Raw genomic sequence first — 24,754 nt, 5'->3', positions numbered from 1 at the left:
TTTCCGTTTTCAATTAGATGTCGTATAGAGTGCCGTATCGTAGAATCATATTGTGAACACATAAAGGAATAGCCCGAATGGCGATCTACACACGAAGTGCAAAGGAGTTGGCAATTAAGCGTGCTCATGCGAGTTTATTAGTGTGTGCATTGAGTTGACGGGAGAAAAAAATGTCACCTCAGGGCCGATATTAAATTGCAAGTTATTTTTTATTTAAATCACTGTAAAATTTGTAATCAATGATTTTACTTTATCAACACTGAGTTTTGTCGTTTTTTCCGCAATCAGGAAAAATGTCAGTCCAGCAAAGGTGATTTGCATCGTTAAAGACGGGGAGGGAAAGAGAGATAGAAAAAAATGCAAAATCAATCATGTGCTAACCACCAAAAGTTGTTTTATTAAGAAGAGGACAAATGAAATACAAACAAAGCATATTCGGTTATAAATGAACAGTGATACATAATTTCTGTTTCAATTAATAAAAACATCACACATTCGTTTTCTAAATAGGTTTGGATCGTTTGTTTTTTTTATCTGCGTTGCAAAAAATGTTTCCCACAAATTTTACACAAATCTTTAGATTATTTTGACATGTTGAAAAGTTTTTTTTTACTATCTGTGTAGATTGTTCGAAATGTATGTATTTGGTACAACTAGGCATGTGATTATTGCTGTCTCATTTTGATTCACACATATATATTTTTTTCTTCGTGGTACTTAGAAATTGAATGCAACATGCTCATTTTGAATAAATTGATTTGATTGGTGCACATCATTCCTATTTCTTTATATAAATTTGTTGCTTCTTTTGTTTTGCTATTTTAAATATTTACATCTAAAAAAACATTATATCCCTCAAATGTCTGTGTTTACCATCGAATAACGTTAAATAAGTCCCTTCCATTCACCGATTCATTTCATTTATTCCTAACTGTTTGTTTTATTTTTTATTTTTTCGTGGTAGTTGTTGAGGTCCTCTTATTCGTCTTAATAAATAAAGGATTTCATTTTTTTACATATTAAAATTGATTATGTTTTTGTTTATCATCAGCATAGTTCATTTGTTTTTAGTGATTTGGTAATTGCCTAGAATGTAATAGCTGAGTGCGGTATTGCACATTCGCCAACGGTAACTCGATACATTGCCATTTCACTGATTCCGTGATAATGTACAAATGCAGCCGCAATAACTAGTACATGGAAAATTTGGTGGGATTGAAACTGAAAAATGAATAAAAAAATACAAAGATTTTAGATTCGCAATTGATGTTGGCTCTTTTTGTTTGTAATCTCTTACCCATAGATCAAATTTGCCTGGGAATTTAAAAAAAAAAAACAAAAATTTGATAAGAATCTGCATTTTGTATATAATACTAAGTTACCTGGCATTTAAACAAAAGTAAGTGTTGATTCAAGTGTATTTTATTCTTACTTGAATTAACACTTACTTCTATTTAAATGCCATTTAATCAAACCTGGAAACCATCTTTCTGGTACACGCAGAGCATAGAAAACGGCCCCAAGAATGTATAGCAGTCCTTAAACGAAATTGATTTTATTAAGAAAATATTGACATTGACTATTACATAAAGTTTACCTAAGGGGAGAATCACAAAAGAAAAGAATTAATTTAAAAGAATCGACAAATAATCGAAAAAGAATCAATAACAATATTTAAATAATAGAAAGGCAATTTTTAAATGAATTGCCCCTAGAGTTTACCCATTAAAATTAGCCATCCAAGACTGGCCCGGCTTATTTTGTTGAACCATCCTTCCATTAATACATAATGAATAGCAGGAATAATGCCTGATAGACCGAAGCTTGCAAATACACCTAAAATATGACATACATATAAATGTATTAATAAACATTTGACGGAATGCAAAAAATTGCTGTGTGTGTTTGTGTATGATCACATACCGGCACGAACTGGCCTCAAGCCCGGCTCTGCGAATTTATCGTAAAGCGATACAATGATTGCTAAAAATCCTAACACCAATACCACCGACAAATAAACCAACTTATGCTCATAATGACAATAGAATCCATAATAGAGCCATGGTACAAACGATCCCATTATAAGCAATGCAATGCCACAATAATCAAGTCTAACGGAAATTATATACAAATATTGATTAAATGATGATGTGTTCGATAAGAATTATGAATGTTGATCGAACTGATTATATTTACTTGGAAAATAATTTTCCCACTGTTTCCGAATGACAGCAAAGAGTGTGAAAAGCAAATGAAAATCCTAAGCAAATAATTGCACCGAGGAAAAAGGCACCAAATACCTAGATTGAAAACATAGAGTGTAAGTGTATGTTTCGTTTTGAATTCGTTAAAATATGAAGAAGAAAAAAATTAGAAGATGGCAAAAAATTAGTGAATTTACAATTTTCTCCTGTAGTTGTATTTCAATGGATGGTCGCGTTAGGAAATAAGCAGCAACGCCAATGAAAGCAACGCATCCCAGCAAATGTGTCCAAATGTTGCCAGTTTCAGTGTGAATTCGAAACACTGACTTAAAACAGGCTCGAAACGATGGTAGTGGCGGTCTGTGATTCCGATGCAAAAAATTATTGTCTTGCAACCATTTTGGTAAATGACGATAGTGACACACTTTCCATGAGGCTTCCCATACCTAATTGAGTGTTTTTTTTTATTTTATTTACACATGGCGGTATTAGACTTCGGATGATTGAAAATTGTACTTACTTTACGGACGAATTCTTCCGCTTGTTCGGCAGCGTTATGAGCCAATGCACCCAAATCAATTTCGTCTGAGAGTACACCGGCTTTAAGAACTTCAGTCATCTGAATGGTTTTAAAAATTCAATGTACAATTTTCAAATGACTATTCACACAATTTGTTATCATTGTATAATAAAGCATTGCTAAAAACAGACAACAACCAAATAAAACTGAATTTTCATCAGAAATAGATTCAAATTGACCCTTCCTATCGCCATTATCTGATAAATACTGGATTTATCTTTGTAATCAATGCGTTGATAAAGCGAAAAATTTCCGTTTTTCGTTGATAAAACGAAATATGTTGTGCATAAAATACACAATTCCCCTTGATATTGTTCTAAAACTGTGTGAATAAAATGGAAATAATTGAAAAATACCTCGGCCTCGAGCAGTTGATTGTCTTCGGGTGTCGATGGTAATGGGCAACCAACACCATCTTCCTCTTCCTCATCGTCTAATTCATCGACGTCGGCAAGAAGATCGATACTATCCGAAACTAAATTCCATGGATTTCGTTTACGAAGCACTGTTTCACTTGTACTTGCATGATCACCGGCTGATGTTGACAATGGTTCTTCCAAAATCTCGGACATTCTAACGAGAAGAGAGAGAAAAATATGGAATGCTTAATTCGGTCTGACTGCAAACAGTCAAATGAACTGAATAAATGCAAATAAGCAGAGAAGAAATTCCGTGAAATAGAATTGTATATTGAATACTGAATTTCTATCAGTGTGTATTGTAATTTTCTTTTTTTGCTTTCCCCCGAAACATTTAATTATGTGCCTATAATTCATACTTGCGTGATTTTGATAACAAAGTGAACTACAACACAAGCTGTGATGCAAGTTGATAAAATTACTTTCTTTATACTGGCATACGTCGAGTAATGACAATATTTTTTGTTTTATTCTTTGTGTCTGTGTGGCATTCAAAACATAATTAATTATTTATCTGTCGATTCAACTGAAAAATAGTTAACTGCGACATTAGTGATATGACATTTAATATGTCTTTTGGGCACCAATTCCAAAGTGCACAATGAAAATATGATTGTTTTTCTCTTTAGAGGAAACAAAAATAATAATATAACTAAATACAATTAGCGTACACCTGTTAAATTATTGTGTAGTCAATTAAAATGGTGAAAAACGCGATTGTCCCATACATTATTTTACATTGTGGTGTGTTGGTGTGTTTCGTTTTATTGCTTTCTTTCTCTTAATTGTTCGTGGCAATTGGATTTGTACATGCACTTTAAAATCGATGAAAGTCGTGTTCTAGTGAGTTTCATTACAATGCATTGCAAAGCCCACACACAAATTCGGATGTAATTTGTTGCTTCTATAGAAAATTGTTATACACTTACTTGGATTGTGTTTTCTTTTATTTGTTTTTGTTAGTGCAGCTTTTTTTTATTTCGCCCAAAAGAAAAATGCCAACTTATTCACGGGTCACAGTTCAAGTGCTTGAATTTTTAATACGACGTATTTCTAAACAAACTCACGAAATTCAAACAAATGTGTTATTTCCTCTGTTTTTTCTTTCTATGTTTTCTTCTCTCTCTTTTGACGTAATACATTTATTCTAATACAGAACACACTAGCCAAGTCAGCTGTCATCAAATCTTATCATGTTTTTTTCTTTCGTGTATTGTCTTTTTGCGTATAGCAAGAGAACAGAGCAGAAAAGAAAAAAAAATGGGGCATTGAACACACTCAGTGTGGCCATATGAGAAACACTCAGATCATTGACATTTAGATGCATGTATCCCAAGTTGGATAAAACAGCTGACTACACACGTATGTGCCTTTTTTCGAATCGATTCAAATGAATGCGGTTTTTTTAGTAATTCAAATTTTCATTTATACATTTAATTGTTCATTTATTCACCGAGGTACATTATATATTTCGTTTAGTATTTGTTTTATTTCTTTATTTATAACAGAATATATCGGTTGATTACAATTATGAAGTGCAATATTAGAATTAATTTGAACTTGGCTTTGAACGATCCAGTTACATTATGAAACGTGGAAAATGAGACCTTTTTTTTTTGTGAATAATAATCAATAAAATGTAATTGAATTGTTCTTTTTTCCAATAAAAATTTCAAATTTCAAACAAATAGTTGCAATGTATGCAAATTAACAAACGCCTATAAACTGTTTAGATTTTTAAATAGCTTTACTCGGGGCGAATAACATCAAAATTCATTGAACTTTTGCTTCGATACAAATGATTTTTATAATTATGCGAGTCAGCGAATGAATAAATTTTGGATTTTTTTTTAAACGCCGTGATTTATGCCATTCAACCATTTTTATTCATTTTTTTTTTTCGTTTTCAGGTTCAATAACAGTAAAAAAGAGGAATTATTTTAGTAAAATGTCATGAGGTTTGATAATAATTGGAATGATGTTGAAATAATAAATAAAAATGGTTATGATGCAGTTCCTTTTCCACGCGTTTCCATATGCCCTTGATCGTTAGTACCACTTCTGATCATTGTTGATTTTACACCTTGTGTACGTAATTGAATTGAACTTGGAACTGTGTTGCTACTAAAGATCCTAAGCGAGTGTAATATTTTCATTTTCGTTTCATTCAAAGTTCATTGAATCATCAACAAAATTGATACAATAAAGTGTTCAATTCTTCGAATGGCATCTAAAAGAGACTTTAACTTGTAATTGATATAAAAGGGAATGACCTTATTTGCTTCACAATACAAATATATTTCCTTCATTGACGGAGAGGTAAACACTTGCCATACAAGTGATGATCAATGCACAATTGAACTTGATAAATGTGTTTTGTTGGTCTTTTTTTTGTTATCATTTCAATTGAAAAAAATTGATTTTCAATTTAAAGAATTCATTTGAATTGAAAAATACATAAATAAATCAATTCTTGGAAAAGCGGATGGCGGATATTGGTAATGACAAAAAAAACCTTCTCACATGTAATTCTTTTAAAATGGCAATAAAACTGTTTACCGTGGCATTTCTGTTTGATATTTCCTGCCAGCGAAAAAAACAGTGAACATAAATCAGAATACTTTACCTGTAAGCTATAGGTACATATACGAATCAAAAAAAATCACACACACACAAAATATAATAAAATTCATTTTCAATTTTTAATTCACTTTAATTGTCAACAATGTGTAGGTTGTTTTGCAGACCGTTTACATTTTACACTAATTTTATATGCATGATTCTTTGTTTTTAAAGTACATACACAATTTAAATGTCTATCTAACAAAAATAACATATTCAATTGCAGATATGCGGATAAAACGATTTTTTTTTCTTTTTTCTCATAAAGTGTTTGTTCGTCAAGGTCGTTCGCATCAGTCGCAACCAATTTTCATCTGTTTAATTTTTTTATTCTTTCTTAATACAATTTAACTTATCAATAAACGTTTCATTTCAAATGCTGTTGATCTATTTTTTTTTCTTTTATTCATTTCTTTTGGATTTGTCAAGGTAAAAAGCATATATTTTTGCTTAAAACCCTTAAAACTATATGAGTTTTTGTAAGGTTTGAATATCCTAGACTGAATGTTAATTGTGCTGTGTATGTGAGAGAGATTGTTTTTTTGTTGTAATAAATCGTAATAAATTTCAGAAATGTATTGATCGTTGGCAGCATAGCCCATTTTATATTGGCATTTGTGATTTTCTTTTGCAATACACATGTGATCGGTTGAGGTGTCCCTTTTTTTCTCTTCCAATGGTTACGAATTGTTATATTTTCTAGAGTTTAAGTTTAATTAAAAAAACACAGCGAAGAATATCAGAGAATTGTGAAGAAATGACGGCGAAAATGTTAAGTGTTATTGAATTTTACTTTAAATTCTCATAATTTTTATTGCAGCTGAAATGATGATTGCATCTTTTTTATTAAATCTTTTGTCCTCTCTTTGTCTCGCTCTCTTTCTCTTCATCCACACTGAAATTCTATATTTCCTGCGTTTCGTTTAGCATTTTATACAGCGATAACAACCATCAATCGCGCACAAAAAAAAAAACAACAGCACAACAAAAAGCCAATCAACGTAAAAGTCACGTTTTGTACAAACGATTCTCGTATTACAAAAACAATATTCTAAAGTGGATTATTTCGATTTCGTTTTAGTTGTGAAAATGGTGTGTGTATGTGGTGTGTGGTTGTGTATGTGTGTGTGTGTGTTTGGTAAAGTGTGCGTGGTGTGTATTTTAATAAACTAATTGGCTTTCTTAAGTTTAATATTAAGCGCTTCCTTGGTCTTTTCAGGAATTGAATTGTTTAATTTGTCTACTGGTGCAAATCCGTTGCTATAGCTGTAACCATTTACATCGACTTTGTTAAGTTGACTCTTTGACGGATGCTTTTTGGTGTATGAACGAATATAAAATGATGAAAACATATAGGTGAAAATGCCAGCATTTAATGTGAGCAATGCACCAATCGATTTTGGGAAATTGCACGATGGTTGGAATTGAATTTGAACCGTATGAACAAATACAATCAAAAATTGAACCTGTAACGAGATGAAATAAAAAAAAATTCCCGCATCAGAATATAATACAAATTGAAGAACAAAAAATAAAATCCGATCCGACCGATTTTTCATTGTTCGATGTATTTGCTAAATCATAAAACGTGTTTCAATTTCCACACACATATACAAAACGAAAAATGAAATCGATCGAACATTTATGACGGACAAAATATCATCGGCATCACATTAAAATTCAATTTTATATGCCTACCATAGAATAAGGTTACCATTTAAAAAAAAATTAATCAGACACAAAACTTTTTGGGGAATCATTTCGCGATGTGACAAAATCGATGCCATGAATAAAAAGTCACGCCAGTAAAATGGCACATATTATATGATAAATAAAGGTCACTTACAATTTGCATGATTGTCAAGTATTTCTTCCACCATAAATATTTTTGCATTTGTGGTCCGAGGGCGGCGAGCAAGTAATAAGTGTACATTAGTACGTGAATGAAACTGCAACGGGGGGAAGAGGGAGAGAAGAAGAAAAAATAAAGAGAAAAATAGTTGAAAATGGCACATAAACATGTATAAATAAAATTATCAAAAGAAAGCGCATAGTAACACATCACGGCCCGAACAGAAATGTGTTACATTGTCTTACCTATTTATGAGGCCCAACAATGTACCATGTCCACCTATTTACATATATATTCAGCACATCGAGACGATAAAAAACGAGAAAAAAAGAGACAAAATTGTTGAAATGACATAAAAATGATGAAAAAAAAACATGTGTCTGAATGAATGAATACAACAATTTGCATCAGAAATCAATAACCAGTCATATGGATTAGTCAACGACTAATGGAAATGGCGTATGTGTGTTTGTATGTTGCACCAGCGACACACAATAGCAACAAACGCAACAGAAAGAGAAACAAAAACAGATAAGAAAAACGAGAGTCATACGTAATCGCGTGGCAATGACTTTTATGGATGAAAGATGGAAAAAATGAAACAAAATGCAAAGAAAAACGAATGAAGTGATGGAACGCATGAAGTTAGGTGCACATAATACTCATACGTATGCATATCGTTTATAGTTGTGTGTTGTCACAGTGCAATAACGTCGACGATGAAGACGACGACTACGAAGACGTCATCATAATAAAAATTGACAGTGTACATAGGTTTTATTGGATTATTCACCAATTATTGATTGCAATAAATGATGTCAACTCACCTGCAAAGTATTTAATACCAATAAAACCGCAGATTGGCATCAATGTATGATGATACATATGCAGTCCGGTGATTTGACTTTGTTTCTTTCTCAGTACAAAGAATACGGTGTCCAAGAGTTCGGTAATTTTGCACATGTAGTACAACCACACAGCACGTGCCATCTAGAATGGATTAGCAAATTTACTTGCATGCGACAAATCAAATTTTTTTTGGTTCTATGTATCCATGTCATGGGCCATGGAAACATTCCAGTTTTTTTTTTAAGTGTTTTTTTTTTCTTCAAAAATGTTATTCTCTAAACCACTGAAATATTGAATGATGTTTTACATACTCTCATAGCGACTGGACTTCGGCTGTAATCCACTGGTTGACAACTATAATTGTAATGTTTTCGCCATCCACCTTCAAGACCCTGTGGAACATAATTCATTTAACCAATTTTCATAGATTTATTCAAATTAATTCAAAACCATAAAATAAATAATCGCCCATTTCTCTCTCACTCTTTCTTCTTCTTTTTTGTTTATGTTTGAATGAAATCAGAAGTAGACAATATTTACATTTGAAAAAAAGAAGAAGAAAAACAAAAACGAAATTGAATGTGATATATGTATGTATGAGTAACACTTATAAAACGAACGAAAAAAAAGAGTTATTCCTCTGGAGTTCGGATGTTGTAACATTTAAGGTAAGAAACTAGTTGATGAAATGACCTAGCCCGAAATTACGCCATACTTTCTTACTAAATAAATAGCCAACCAATGTGATACGAAAGCTACATGCCGTTCATGTCACATCAAATCGCACCGTATTTTGTCTCTTTATTTCTGATTCATTGATCAATGTTCGGTGTTTTGAGAATTTCACATATTGAGAAATGGTTATGTTGTCTTTTTGAGCAAGTAATTATAAAAACAAATGTATTTGGTTTGACCATGAAAGAGATCAATTTTCATGAAATGCTTTCATTTTTTCTTCTTCTGCGTATTAAAATTATTGTGAAAAAGAGAGAGAGCGAGAGAAAAAACACACTGAATGAATATACTATGTGTGATACGATTTGAATGACGTATGAATTTTAAAGATGTTGAATGATTTAATTTTCATAAAATATGCTAAATGCCAATCGCCTCAAACAGGTTCTATGCGAACCCATCCATAAACGATGGTCATAGTTGTGATCATGAAAAATGTCAACCATAAAATGATGATCAAAAATCCGTACGAAACGGATCGGTGTGAGTGGTTGCTTCTTGTGTTTAAATGCTCACCTCAAACACCAAGATCACGCTCAATAAAACTTGGATAGCATTGTAAACGATAAGTGTCTTTTTAAGTTCGAATGGTTTTCTGTCTCTCATGTATTTGGGTCCAGCATGCAAACAGAAAAATAAATAACTGCCAAGAATGATGAGCAACGGTGTTGGTGATCCGGATAGTAGCCATGGTTTTGTACGTACATCTGGAAGTGAGTAAACGAAATAAAAATCCATAGAAAATTTACATGTTAATGAATTGAAACATAAATCGGATGATGAATAAACATCAGCTCAAGTTTGCGATATAGACAAAAAGGAGACAAAAAATTGCTCAAGCCTTTTGATGAAAAAAACAACAACCAAAAAATCAGCAGCGTTAAAATTTCACTGTTGCATAATTGCGATAACCATTTGTGGACGGCTTTGCAACATTGATTAAAATTTATGGGCCATTTGCAAAAGATGCCACGGCTAATTATACATTTATGATGCAAAATTATGAAATAAGGTTGCAAATCAAGTCTTTCAATTCTAAGATTGTTTGATTTAAGAACCCAGCATTTTATACGATTATTTTTTGGATAGAAATCAATTCAACGACGCGACTTCGATGCAAGCCTCAATAGAATGGTGTCAGACCAAAATGTTTTTTCGTAATGTCAATCCAATTTAAATTCGTCTTTTAACATCGATTGCGTTACACCTTATCATTAGATAATATATATGCATAAAAGAGATAAGCGAGTATATTTATGAGAGCGTGATCGCGATTACATCAAAATCTGAACTTAAATCGGAAGGTGAAAGACTTGAATGCTGCAAAACCTGATTCTTTGGAGAGAGAAAAAAATTACATGTTAACATTTATTTCAAAGTTAAAAATAGATCCAAACAGTAAAGAATAACATTTTACGTTTCGAATTAAGCAAACGTTTTATGTAAACAAGATATCGGCAATTCCATGCAAATATATGCATCCAAATGATCCAATAATTTTTTTGAGAAGAAAGGTTAAATTGAGATCTTTGTTCAATAGAGAGATTGAACTTCTTCAATTACATACGACGCAAAATTTGGACAGTCCATTATGGTGTGCTTTTGGTATTTATTATCGATATGTGCGGCTGAACGTAACACAAATAAAATGAGCAGCAAAAAAGCGTTTATTTTTGAAAGACATTGAATTCATATGTGTGTGGCTCTTACCTTCGTTTCTCACAAAAAAGTCGACTATTGAATCAATGTATTTTTCAGTCATATTTGTGGGTCTATTGATTTATAATCTGTAAAAAAAATGAGAAATACAATTTCAATAAGCTAAAACAACGTCAACTAAATTGCTTAGAAATAAACGGCATGGATATTGGCGCTAAATTCCATTACATATACATATTCAGTGAATAAGCATTAATTAATCCATAAGGCTATAATGATGATACACATTTGGCCGCACAAAATCGATATCAATCTTTATGAGTTTTTACGTAAATTTGGAATACTATATCGAACCAAAATAAATGCAAACAATCGTCTAGAGAAACCGACATCGAGTTGGTGTTTGTGAATCGCGAATAAATTTGTGGTATTTTATTTTTTCGATGGCTCATCAATGGATCGACGGTATTTTGCTCACTTTTTACAAAATTTATCTATCTAAAACTTTTTGTTTTCTGTCGCTCTCACCACATGTGATCATTGCAAAAGCGCCAAAAATCCGAATATCTTTATCTATCTCTGTCTCTCTGTCTCTCTCGACTGATGTGATTCCATACTGTTTGGCAGTCACTGTCACGCATTTCTGCACTCTTCGCATCTACGCAATTCGAGAGAGTTAAGTTTTTGATGTATGGTGTATTACTTTTTTCTTCATCTCTTCGTCTCGTATGTTCCATGTGACCGAAATTCGTTTTGTGAATGGGCAAACGCGGACAGATTAGCTATTATCCAACCGATTAACCGCGTTTTTCTCTATCACATTTTCCAAATATGCGAAAGTGACCAATGTGTATTAGATTGTGGCGGCAATTTTCAAAAAATTATCATATAAAACAACAACAAATTTCCATCCATGTGGTATGGATAGTAACGTATTACGTAAATTTAACGTTTGGCGACAAAATCACCAACAAAATTTATGCTATATCAAAGACAAAAGAGACATAGAAAATGACTTTTGGAACAAACAACCACAATGATGATGACAACAATAGAAAAATCTGCGTCACCAACAGCATCAACGTTAATCACAACAACAAAATTAACGATATTCATCAAAAAACTAAAATACAAATGTAAATCAAAGCGTTGAAGTGTTTATTTTTGGAATTTTCGTGCACAGATATACATTTATTTATATTCAGTGCAAATATACTATATATATATATATATCTGCTGACGTGCTGTTTATAGATCTTCAATACGTAGATTAGGGATGATGATGGTATTGATGAAGGAGAAGAAACGATGATAATAACTGTTGTCTATTTAGTTAACAGAACACTCATCTCAATTGACATAGGATCTCATTCAAAAGAGAGAGCGAGAGAGAGAGAGTGATTGAAAGAGAAAAATGCATGGCTAGTCAAAGTCGAACACGCCTTTCTCGTTCGACTTTGAATTAGCATTGCCTGTGCCTGCTGTGTTTTATACACCTATGTAATTGAATTGTCGACTGCTATCATAAAAAAAGTATAAGAACATTGTGTGCATGAAAACGTTAAAGATGTAGAATATTTGCTTTCCTATTTCGTTTTATGAGAATGAGAAGGTAATTATTTCCGTAAATATACACAGATACACACGATATACATTATGACTGTCTACTTAAATGATTTCAAATCTCGTACAATTAATTGTTGGACGTGTGAGTTTTGCTTTATGATGCTTGTATCAGCAGCAGCGGCAACAGCAGTGACGGCGACGGCAACACCACGCAAAAAAAAAAAACACATTTGCAAGAGCAAGTAAGAAAACCAAGTCACAATATATTCATGAATAAATATTAGACAAGCGCATACGAACAACTCGTTCGAACACACACAATGTGTACGTTAGAGCGCGAGATCGCGCAGCTTAATCGCGGAGTCGTCATCGACGATGGATCGACAATCTACACGGCAATTAACTGGCATTCTACATGTGTTTTATGTACTGTTGTACATTAAAATCCATTCATTTGCGCTTTTTTGTTTGTTGGTGTATGCATACACCAAATATTGAGGGTCCAAATCATCACATCAATGCCATTAAATGACAACATGATATAGCATCAGACACACAAATTACAACGTGAAAAAATAACAACGACAAGATGAAAATGAAGACAATAGATTAAAAAAAAAATGCTCAAACAAAAGTAAAAGGAACGTTTTTATGAATGGCATAAGACAGAAAACGGGCCAACATTGAAATCGATAAAAACAACAACAACAATCAAACCACCATAATAGCTGTAATAATGCTTACGCATACATTGTCACCTCGATAAGCACATACATTTGCTTCAAAAATCATTGTAAACAAAGTGGAAAAAGTGACAATTTCGGATCGATGGTAGCCGCTGGACTTAGATCGGAGGTCACCGAATAAAACGGTTCCTTTCTTTGAAAAATGGGCGCACACATACACTAATGCACTGTACAATTATTATTAAGTCTTTAATCACTTTTGTTTTATGAATGTGCTAACACCGGAATATCGCAGCTACTTAAAACTAAATAAAATATGGCCATATAAAAAAGTTGCTACTTTTGATTGATATTCAATATATTATATCTTTTGACACCTACACTAACTATATGGAGGGCAGGGTGAAATATTACACACCGACCATAAACATTCGGGTGAAGATCGTTTGGTCAAGTGCAGAGTTATGGCATTTTTTTTTGTGATAATTGAAATAGTTGAAAACATTTCTAAAATGTAAATATTGTGAGCCTATTGTTCTTTGCACACGACACCGGTTGTTAAAAGTTGATGCTGGAATTTTTTAAACTTATGCATATACGTTTGTTGTTTTCCGAACAAAGTATAAACTGCTTAGTCAATTATTTACATATACGTAATCCGAGATTGTTTTGTTCATTTTTAATGAATACCAGATTTGCGGCTTTATTATTACAAGATCTCCACGTGGTTGTTGCTTTTTTTCGTATAATTCTTTTTTTTTTTTTATTTCATCTAGTAGATGTTGTTATTATTATTTTTGTTGCTCGTTTCTACTTGCTTCTAGCCAGGCACAGTCGATCTCAGTTTACAGTGGAATTTTATCAGTGATTGTATCTCCTTCTAAGAACATTTAATTCTTCCGTATATGTCTCAGAATACTATTGTACACAATGTTGTGTGGTGCAATGGAAATTCGCATATATCGATATACGATTTGTAAAATAATAAATATTGCGTCGAAAATAACGAAAAAAAAAAACCAACCACTGACTACACCATGAGATAAGCTCTATAACACGAACGACCCGGTAAACGAATCACAATCAAAATGGCATGTAGCAAAATGTAAACGATTTTTGCAAGATTTAATCGTTGCAATATAAGCTTCAATGTAAGATCCGAATGGAAACCGCAACAACAAACACGACAACCATAAACAAATACGATTGTGATTTATCGACAAATTAATGGCCGATTCACGGCTCGATTGAGACATGTTTCGGTGTGATTCTTCTCTAGAATTCCGAATGCGAATAGAATTCAAATGAGAATGGCATCCATATCGGCGGTTGGATTTTCATGTATTTGTGTTGTTGTTGTTGCTGCCGCATGTTTCACATGTCGTATTTTCCGCATTCAAGCTGAATTGAGTCAGTCAAATGTTTAGTTGTGCATTTTATATGACACCTGAACTTCAGCCATATAAACAAATCAATAGAAAATGACAAAAATGGTAACAGCTCAAGGTGCAACCGCATCTCACATTCGTTGATAATTTAATGGGGACGTGCATTTGATGACATATTGTGGTTTTTTTCCCCAAACTAAAATTAAAAATGTTATCATCATTTTTGCATTATTTAAATCGTTTGTTGTTTTTTTCCTCTGTTCCTTTCTCTTATGGTATTTTTAACTATAAAATAATCGAGAGTCATTGGCATCTATTTATAACATTTAATTATCAACCAAAATTGAAACCAACAAAACTGATAGAATCAACAAATTAAGGGAATTACTGAATACTGAGCTGAGCGGTTTACTTGTCTGGGTTAGTAGTACAATGTACATTATAAGAAAAGACTTATAAATGGAATTAAACAACAATCGTCACAGCATTTATCATCGATAACAAATCATGCATCAATGACACCGCAAATGAATGAGGTGGATATACGAGAATCACTTGGCTAAATAAATCGGTCAACGTAATAACGTTGTTCAATATATGTGCAACACAATTCCCTTGAACTTTCCACTGTCTCTATCGCCAATTTTTTTTAATTCCTCTCTCAACCATTTTATTTGAACAACCATGTTTTATTTCTTCATCGTATTCTTTGTTTTAAAAGCACAAAGTGGTTGTGGATTTCGATGTCATTTAAGTTTTGAACGTTGCCATTAAACAACGTTCGTTTATGCATTTCTTCATATATTCACCGTATGTTTCTTTATGATTTTGATCTTTGCCTTAATTTCCAATAAATTCGATACGAAATACATTTTTATTAGTCAATATACTATGAGTCGTACACGAATTTATAGTAGTCTATAGTACACGAATTCGCATATGAAAAAATGAGTGAAAAACACGGCGCTATACGGAAATGTTTGTTTACATTCGTAAACAGGTAAGAAAGTGATATTGAATTTACTGAAGGTTACATGCGAAATATTTAAATCGACTAAGATTTGATTTTTTTTCGGGTCTTCTTATTGAAAATTCTCGTTTTTCTCTTCGTACATGTTATTGTACATGTTATTCAATCGTGTGTTTGTTAATCGAACTAAAAATCGGCTTGTGTAAATAGAAAATTTGGTGCAGATTTTGTGTTGGACACACAATTTTAAATGAAAATGAAGCGAAACTACTTGTTTTACAGACACAAGCAATTAATACGATACACATATCAAAGTCATACATGCGGCTGTTCTTGATTTGTTAGAGACAACGCTTTTTATCGGTTGTTTCTCTTTGCTCTTTTGTTCTGTCTCTTGTCATAAGCTCGTTTATTCTGTGCCAGACAAATTTACTGTCACCTGGATCATCTCTTTCCTCATTTTATCGCCCACAATGAAATGAGACACAGATAGACCAGACTTGGATATTTTCATCCAGATATTTCAGGTCATCTGGCTGATGTCAGGCTATGAAATGAAGTGAGAACAATAGAAGTGATTGTTATATCACTATTGTTTTAACTACATTTCAGCGCCTGACATCAGCCAGATGACCTGAAATATCTGGATGACAATATCCAAATATACGGTCTAAGACAGAGACAAAAAATAGCTCATTGAAATAAAAAGTAAGACAATCAAAAAAAACGTTGAACAAATATAAGCTAATAATGATTTTAGTCGGTCAGTAAAAGGAAATCTACAAGCTTTTTTACCACTCTTTGTGCATATGTGTCTGTTCATGATATGTGTCTTTCAGTATTGTACACCATATAATTTTGGATATCATAAACTCACATGAGTAGATCCGCATTTTTTTTAAATACTTTGATACAAATCTTATGTAATTTAACTGGTTTGTTTATCGATTTAATAAATGGTGAATTCCTTTCTATCCATCTCAATCGTCTATATGGGTGTCAGCGATTAACACATGATTAAAAATGCAAACAGCACAAATGTCAAACTCCATTATTAGATGAAAAAAATCGGTATCACCGTTGGAAAATGAATCAACTGATTAATTGTCTTATTGTATTCGATTGATACACAAAAAGATTGAACACACAATTAATGTAAGCTTTTTTTTCTTCGAAAAAAATGCGAAAAATTACACACACACAAATCTGAACAGGTTGCGTATTGTTAAATATTTGTCAAAGACATTTCTGAATATAATTTTGTTTTGAATGGCATTTTAATCGAATCATTTAATGTAGAACTAGTGAGATATAGAATAGAATAATTTATCAAAATTTAGAATGCTGCCATTTTTTTAAAAACTAAAACCAATTCTTATTTATCATTCCCTAAGTTGAGCTTTTTCCATCGATCGTTAACGTTTGCATATTCCATTCTATTTGTTGCATATTCACCCGAGAATTTTCGTGGTTGTACGTCAGACAGCAGAAAAAAAAAGTATAAATAATCCTCGATTTTAATCCGGTTGTCGTGGATATGGCGCTTAAATTTAAAATAATGCTAAATACTTTTGATTTTAATGTAACACTGCACTTAGAAGCGAAACATACTTTTAATATATATTTTTTTCTCTTCTCTTTCTCTTTTCTATCTAGCTTGATGATTGTAAAGTTGTTTCTGTTTGTTTTTCGTTGTATTCTTTCTCTATTTTGGTTTTCTCAAACGACTATTTTCAATGGTTTTCAATTTTCTCTCTCGTTGTCTCGGAAAATTCGCATTTACTTTTCGCTACTTGACGCTCGATTAAAAAAAATAATTGAAAATTCTATAAAACACGCGCGTGCATCAAAGTAAACTCGCAAAAATCGAAACTTGAAAAAGTGTTCAAAAAATGTTTAATCATTGATTGATTTTGCAGGTAGATCGTTAACTGAATTCACCGCACAACAAAAATTCGAATGTAAATAATAGAAAACTCGGAAGAAGAGTTCACACGAAAATAGATGTGAACGTAAGCTGCTTCAATGGTTGACTAAAAGTTGTGCGACAGCTATAACGTGAAATTGCTAATGTTATAATTTGTTGTTGGTTTTATTGTTGTTTTGTTGGGTGGCTACTACTACAGCAGCCGCTTTTGCTGCTGCTGCTGCTGCTGACTGGCATGCATGTTGCTGTTATTGTTGTTGTCGCTACATTTGCTGCATTCCCATATGATAAACACTGTGTGTATGTGTGTGTCTACATAGCATTCACGTGTATTTAGTACGGGTACAGGGATTGATATTGCTGATATGCTAAATGTTTTGTCATGTGTATGTTGACTTTTCATGTTTTCCCTTTCACTCTCAATGATTGACCCTATTGCTCGATTATTAACGCTCTCTCACACACACGCCAAACATGCGACCTTTGAGTGGTTGGTAAAAAAAACAATGTTTTTAATCGATGAACATGCGGAGACGATGCAAAGACAACGCAATCAACATCTCACTCGAAACAATCACCGTATGAACACATCAAACAACCGAAATACTTCTGTGTGTGTGTTTGTTGCTCATCAGAAGGAGTTAAGCAAACCAAATCAAACTCTGGCTGTTAAAGAGCTGACAAAACAATGACCAAAGCAAAAAAAGACGACACGCACACAAGAGAAAACAAGAAAGAAATATGGATGAGATAGAGCGAGAGACGTAGAAAAGATGATGAATTTTATGAACGATGCAGAATATGAAATATTTGACCTTCACTTTACTAATCGCAATATGAACATAATCATACATTGATGGATCGACGCTGGTATCGGTTTTCATCTCAATTTCAATTTGACAGACACAACATTGTTGAGGGAATATGCGCGCGCGCACATGCGATCGTATTCAGTGGTAAAACGCTAAACATTGCCATTGCCACTGATCACCATACACACGACAATCGATGCCTTTTTTAACTACCTCAATCTGTGTAAATGATTATAGCGGCGTTGATCGTGATATTATTGTGCAGCCATTACGAATGAATGTCATATGCGAATAATTTGTCATCATTTCAGATGCACGCACACACGAACAAGTTCTAGAAATTAAAAAAAAAGTTATAAAGAAAAATGCTGTAATGTAGGCACACTGCGTGCAACACACCAACTATAATGCAATATCCAATAAATCAAAATTCCAGGTATGTATTTATCTTGAGTATGTGAGTGTGTGTGGTGGCCACCTTGCGCCACCTAATATTTGTACAAACAGATGCATTCGCGAATCTAATCGAATTAAAATTGTGTATATGTGTATATTTCATTTCAATGAAAATTACCGAGGAAATAGCAACAAACAAAGGTAATGAAAATGTGGCGAGAGAGAGATAGGAGGAAAAAAAATTCAAATCGCAACCATATAATAAATAATAATATTATGTATTGCCCAACAAACGAATAATTTGCATTTAGAGAAGCGTATGGATAGAAAAAAAATGTCGCTTGAATTTCATTGACGTGTTTTGGTCATTTTGTTTTATTGTGCAAATATGATTATTTTTACCTGTGATGGTGAGCGTGACGATTGCAAAATGCTCCCTACAATTGATGCTGTGCCATTTACAATTAAAACACAACACACATTTTTAATAATAACGAAAACTTTTCATCAAATCCTTCCATTCGATTCGGCACTTTATGATTGATTCATGCTACGATTATTAAGTGTGTGTGTGTTTGCTTTTGTGTCGGTTATTTTTAGATAATTGAAAGTAAAGGAGAGCGTTATATATTGTGAATAATGAAATATTCGTCCGTTGCACAAATGTCAGCGCATTTTGAACTCAGCTTTCTCAATGATTCAAATCAGCAATTGATTGCTTAAATGGAACGGATTCATTTCCTTTTCAACTGATATTTACATACATTCTTCTTAAATTAGTTGTTGTGACGCTGCAATTTATTGGCTAAGCTGCATTCCATATCGCTTTTTTATCGTCCATTCGTTTGTTATTGTTGTTGTTTTTTCATTTCGGTCTTAAATCAATCAATCAGTCAATCAATCAAGTGGTCGAAGCCAAAGAGCGAATCATGAATGTTGGAAAATGAGCTTAATTTCCATGTGAAAATTTAAATATTAAAACTTGCTTACTGAACATGCATACAATTGAATGTCCGGCATATATATTGAAGTGTGGTAGCAATTCTAATTACGTTTACGCTCAATAATTGATTATTAATTCAATTTTCACGAATTACGTAAATTAAAATTAATTTAAAAGCAAAAAAAACCACCAGCCGAAGAGAGACCAGCAGCAGCAACAACAACAGTAACAGCAACGGCATCCAATGTTTATGCTGATTGACGCCAAGACCTTTTACCTATTTTACTAGTTAGCATCTGATGAACAGCAAGTCAACTTGACATGACTTCGTGAATATCGTAATAATATTTTCAAGAGAGAGAGAAAAAACGCATATACAGACAGTGTGCGAGAGAGAGACGAGAAATACAATGCTAAAAGCAATCGAAGTGTGATGAACGACGGTTGATGTATTTGTGCGTGATTTTGGTTGCGGTTTTGGTCACTACAGTATGTTCTCATCGAATAATCCAAAGTCATATAGCTAATATTCATGGAAACTTTGTTGGCTTGTCATTTACCTGCTGCTTTTTACTCCCGTATTGGACCGTATAATATTTTAATTGAGTTACGACTCTTTTTTCTTCATCTCTTTGTTTTTTTATTATTATTATTTATTATTATGCGTGATGCAATCATCTAATTTATATGTGTATGGGTTTGTATTTGTCAGGTAATTTTTTTCTCTCTCTTCACTTCTAGCGCGCCCGTTTTTATGTGCGTACTGATTTATTTGTATTTTCAATATGAGATTTGGCTGTTGATTGCAGATAATTTGGTTGACATTACAATGCGGCCTTTTAATGGATCGCACATGGATTAAAAAAAATACAAATTCAGCTAGAAGACAATTATAGTTTGCTCCTTTTGGTTTTTTTTTTGCATTGGATGTGAATCAAAATACTGCTTAACCTTGTTTAAACAAGCGCTCAAACAGAAAAATACACACACAAAAACCAACAGCATCAAATCGTCAACAATTTCAGCATCTGCACCTTGTTACAATCACGTACGAAAAAAAAACCACTCAAATGGCCGCATAATCATGGAAATGAATCTCAAGAAAATTGAAACGAATCGCTATGACCAACACTAAAAATTTGCCTGTATCGCACTCACGACCGCTGTTTTTAACATTGATTTTTAGTTCGCCATTCTAAAATCTTTCAAATTGTCCAAGGTATCCAAATGACCAACACTAATTTGATCAAATTCAATTGAATTAGATGATTTTCTTTTTCCAACAATGACTTTAACGGATACAGAACGTTTTTGATTTAATGTCATGTTTCTTTTTTTATTAGATCGTTTTTGTATGATCGGAATGCAAGTGGAAATCGAATTGCAAAATAATTTCTCGGTGAATCTGTTTTCGTTATCGTTTTGTGTTGATCAATCGGTAATTTTGAAGCGGAAATTTGCCATAAATGGTAAAACTTGAAATGTAACTAATTTCTTTAGATAAAATTGTTCGGAATTTATTAGCATTGATTTTGTTGTAGAAAAAGATCATTACAGAGTACAAATACGACATAGATATTATTTTGAATATTTATTTCATTTTATTCTTTTCAAAATAAAACTATGCGTTTTGATCCATGCGAATTTACGTGTCGGGGGCTGAATTTCAAGTCAATAATTTAGCCTGAAAACTTCATGTACAGAAGCATATAGTGAAAAGGTATCAAAGGATACGTGTAACATATGATATTTTGACATCTGCATCGATTTTCAATATGCTTCAGATCGTGTAAGTATTGCCTTTGGCCCTGGATATTATATCTGAACTTCAACCACCGTCATTAGTTCAAAAAATCAAACTCAAGCTACCAAAAATGGAATGCATTTGAAACCTTATAAAAATCTGTCCAAAAGTTGTTTCATCCATATAATTTGAAAGTCCAAGTATAAAATCATCTCTTTTGTTTCCAAGTTCAAGGTTTTCCACATAAGCATCTGTTGTATGACCGAAAGCATTGATAGAGTCCAAGCCAAATCACTAGTTAGATTTATCAGTTCATTCTTTCACGGTGCCATTCGCCATTAACATATTCATTTGTTGGAATTTTTTAAACATATTTTTAGCAGTGGCAAATTACCAGTGCCCACGGATTCAGCCATTTCACATAAAATTATTTGTTCATTTTGGTGAATTTTTTCCATCGAAAAACAAAACCCGCACAAATTTATTTTAAGAACCAAACGAACGTCAAATGACCATTTTTGCAAAATTCAAATGATAATAAAACTTTCAGTATCGTATTTTTTTTTCTTCTATTTTTTATCTCGTCATTTGTCGTAATCGAAAATTTCGAAAATGGTTAGATTTGGCATCTTTATGTTTCGATTACGTGAGTGTGCGACTGTGACAATAGTGCTTATTTTTAGGCAAGTGATCTCCGGCCACGAATAAACACAAGTAAATCATCGAAAATGTGCCAAATATATTGTATAAAAAATATTGTATAATTCATTAAGATATGATTTATAATAAAAAAAGAATTACCAAAACATTTTGAAAGAAAATGAAAGCATTTTTAACACTAATTAGAGAAAATCATACTAACAATTTCATAAAAATTACGAGAATTTGTTCGACCGCCTTCAGCGATTTGGGACTTTGGATGAACTCATTGAATATATGAAATTAATAAGGCGTACATTTACATGCAATTATCCAATCTTGTGCAAAGCAAAGAAAACAAGAAAAGTAATAAGCTATCCACATATGGATAGCATAGTGTTTATTCATATCTTTTCCGTTCCGTTCTGTTTCTCAATTGGTGAAGTGAATATTTGTTTTCGTAAATATGATTATCATCAATTAAATCAACTAATTAGTGTGGAGGTAAAATGTTGATTGTACAAATCTCAAAATGTTAAAATACGATGCAAAATGTTTATATTTGTTCCAAAATTCGCCGTAAAATGATTTATTTAATTTCGATCTCATTTAATTTGGAAGTAGATTTTGTTTTGGTTCTGGATAAATCGTGTTCAACCGCAAAATTTTCAACCGTGTCACATGATTCATTCGATTAAAAAAAAATTGTACATTTTTTGCGCATTCGATTGATTACTTATTTTTTGATTGCACGAACTCAATGTCAAATGCTTCAGGTTTCAAACTGTGGTAGTTGATTTGAAGTAAATTCCATGTGCTTTTTTTAGACCGACATGATAAATAGCCAAAAATAAAGCATATAAACCAACCACTGAAATTGAACAAGTTATTTTTTTATGTGTGTTGGGATAGGTTGGAAGTTGGAATATCCCGAGTTTTACATGGTGCTTCACATTTACCGAATGAAACTTCAAGTAACAATGAAATAATATTGTAATTGTAAGGAATTCATGGTCCTCTGTTCATTTAATTGAATTAACATTTGAATTTGCAATTGAAAAATAATGATAGGTAAATTTTCATTGTATAATATTGACAGGTTTTATTTTCGTTTCCTTCAACTTGAAGTTCACCGATTTAACTTCGAAACATGCACATGTGTATGTTTGTATTTCTGAACGTTGGTCTCGGAATAAAAGTGAAACAGCATAGAGATGTTTTCAACGCTTTCTGCTCATTTTCAATATTGAGAGACCATCATTATAAATTCGTATGGAAAATTACTGAAAATGTTTGATCAAATATTTAATATGCAGAAATTGAAATGATTCGACATTGATTTGACATGCATAATCTGAATTTGTTTGATTTTCGATCGCTAGCAATAGACAATCGATGATTAAATTTTATTTTAAATGAGCCCTAATAGAGTACCAAAAATTCAAATGCTTGCATTCGCAATCTTCTCACCGCTAAAATGTGTAAATCAACGATTAAATAGATTTCATTATGCATATGAATATCATGCAGATATCTGCATCAATTAAATAGCCTCCAAATATATATAGATGTGTGTGGTAAATATTACAAATCCGCTAACCAATTTTGCATTGATAACCAAAGCATATCTATTTTTAACCGTTAAAAGTCTCTAACGTTTTTAACCTTTATTTAAATATGTGATAGAAATTCACTCTTTTTTTCGTTTTTCAAGTTATCTTAAAACAATTCTTTTACATAACTTAAGTTGATTTTGGTTAAAGCATGGCCTTTTTTTACAAATTAATCAAAGTTCTGTACAAATCGATTTGATTTTCGATTTTTCGTAGATAATTTATAATACACTTGTTGATTGAACACTCGAAGCGAGAAAAAAAAGATTATGAAAATTGCCGCTGAATTAATATTGAAATGTACCACAAATCATATACCTCTTCATATCTCTGGAAATATTTGCATGAAATACATTAAGGCGTATAAAAATTTAAAACTTTGCGCCATTCTAACGTCAACCGATTTAGTTAGATGGCGTTGTCGGTACCGTTTTGAAAAAGCATTTAAAAAAAGTTTTTTTTTTATTACCGATTTTCTTCGTTCGATGCCATCTACTAAAAGAGCAATCAAATAATAAACGCATTTTTGTCATTTTACTGCGAGAAAACAAATATTTAAAATTGAAGATTTTTTTTTGTTGGATAAAAATTGCGATTGAAAAATTGAACAAATGATAAAAATTGTAAAAAAAAAATTGATTCATCGGTAGTGTATCGAACCGGCTATAAAGTATAACAAATAATTGTGCCATTGTCCTCATGATGTAAGTGGATGTGTATGAGAGACAGAGAGAGGAGAGCACAAGCGCGTTGATTTTCGAAGCATCTACGATTTTTCACATTTACCTTGTGGTATTTGCGCATAATCGTAAAATTGAACGAGAGTAGAAGAAGCAACAAAAAAAATGCAAAGAATATGTCCGCTCGGCACAAATTCAGTTTGAAAAGCGCGCAATCTATTCTGGAATGGCATGGCATACTGAGTGTATTTGGTGATGTTTGAATATGTGTCGTTCGAATTTGGTGTGTGCAGTGTGAAACAAAGGCAGAGCAGCAACACTTCACATATACGCGCGCATACTCCATACAACACAGTAAAAGGCACTGAGTTGATGCGCGGCAAGCATTTCTATATCTGTGTTTGTGTACATTTTTCACATACATTCCCCTTACACAAATTCATTACATGAATACAAGCGATCGGCTCTAT

General features: G+C 32.5%; 2 protein-coding genes across 3 annotated transcripts; both read right to left on the bottom strand.

Annotated features, from left to right (window-relative positions):
- Positions 1-369: 369 nt before the first annotated feature.
- Positions 370-4,402, bottom strand: LOC116346980 (adiponectin receptor protein). Of its 2 annotated transcripts, none has more exons than XM_031777335.1 (10): positions 4,133-4,402; positions 3,141-3,357; positions 2,725-2,823; positions 2,402-2,650; positions 2,197-2,300; positions 1,924-2,111; positions 1,723-1,836; positions 1,476-1,597; positions 1,298-1,314; positions 370-1,221 (listed from the first exon to the last, which is right to left on the bottom strand). In XM_031777335.1, the coding sequence occupies exons 2-10, from the start codon at positions 3,354-3,356 to the stop codon at positions 1,191-1,193; spliced, it is 1,140 nt and encodes a 379-aa protein (XP_031633195.1). In that variant the 5' UTR covers position 3,357; positions 4,133-4,402; the 3' UTR covers positions 370-1,190. The 2 variants fall into 2 exon arrangements, with proteins under 2 accessions (XP_031633195.1, XP_031633194.1); XM_031777334.1 differs by having other exon boundaries at positions 1,476-1,538; positions 4,133-4,397.
- A 1,479-nt stretch (positions 4,403-5,881) lies between these two features.
- Positions 5,882-17,551, bottom strand: LOC116346969 (elongation of very long chain fatty acids protein 7). Its single transcript, XM_031777305.1, has 8 exons — positions 17,142-17,551; positions 10,972-11,048; positions 9,778-9,968; positions 8,838-8,918; positions 8,505-8,667; positions 7,923-7,956; positions 7,672-7,774; positions 5,882-7,291 (listed from the first exon to the last, which is right to left on the bottom strand). Exons 2-8 carry the CDS (start codon positions 11,021-11,023, stop codon positions 6,995-6,997), a joined length of 921 nt encoding a protein of 306 aa, XP_031633165.1. The 5' UTR covers positions 11,024-11,048; positions 17,142-17,551; the 3' UTR covers positions 5,882-6,994.
- Between the last annotated feature and the right edge of the window lie 7,203 nt (positions 17,552-24,754).

This window comes from Contarinia nasturtii, unplaced genomic scaffold, assembly GCF_009176525.2.
Source record: "Contarinia nasturtii isolate CC-2019 unplaced genomic scaffold, AAFC_CNas_1.1 Cnas_scaffold_1699, whole genome shotgun sequence".
Lineage (NCBI taxonomy): Eukaryota > Metazoa > Arthropoda > Insecta > Diptera > Cecidomyiidae > Contarinia > Contarinia nasturtii.
The sequence above is the reverse complement of the archived record's forward strand: the minus strand, read 5'-3'. Positions and strand labels throughout refer to the sequence as shown.

Excerpts from the sequence above, each read along its gene's own strand:
- LOC116346980 (XM_031777334.1), bottom strand. The coding sequence starts at position 3,356 with ATGTCCGAGATTTTGGAAGAACCATTGTCAACATCAGCCGGTGATCAT. Across the intron at positions 1,837-1,923 it reads CTTGAGGCCAGTTCGTGCCG|GTGTATTTGCAAGCTTCGGT; the intron begins GTATGTGATCAT and ends GTCATATTTTAG. Across the intron at positions 1,539-1,722 it reads TGGATGGCTAATTTTAATGG|GACTGCTATACATTCTTGGG; the intron begins GTAAACTCTAGG and ends ATTTCGTTTAAG.
- LOC116346969 (XM_031777305.1), bottom strand. The coding sequence starts at position 11,023 with ATGACTGAAAAATACATTGATTCAATAGTCGACTTTTTTGTGAGAAAC. Across the intron at positions 7,775-7,922 it reads TTGTTGGGCCTCATAAATAG|TTTCATTCACGTACTAATGT; the intron begins GTAAGACAATGT and ends CCCCCGTTGCAG. Across the intron at positions 7,292-7,671 it reads ACTTGACAATCATGCAAATT|GTTCAATTTTTGATTGTATT; the intron begins GTAAGTGACCTT and ends ATCTCGTTACAG.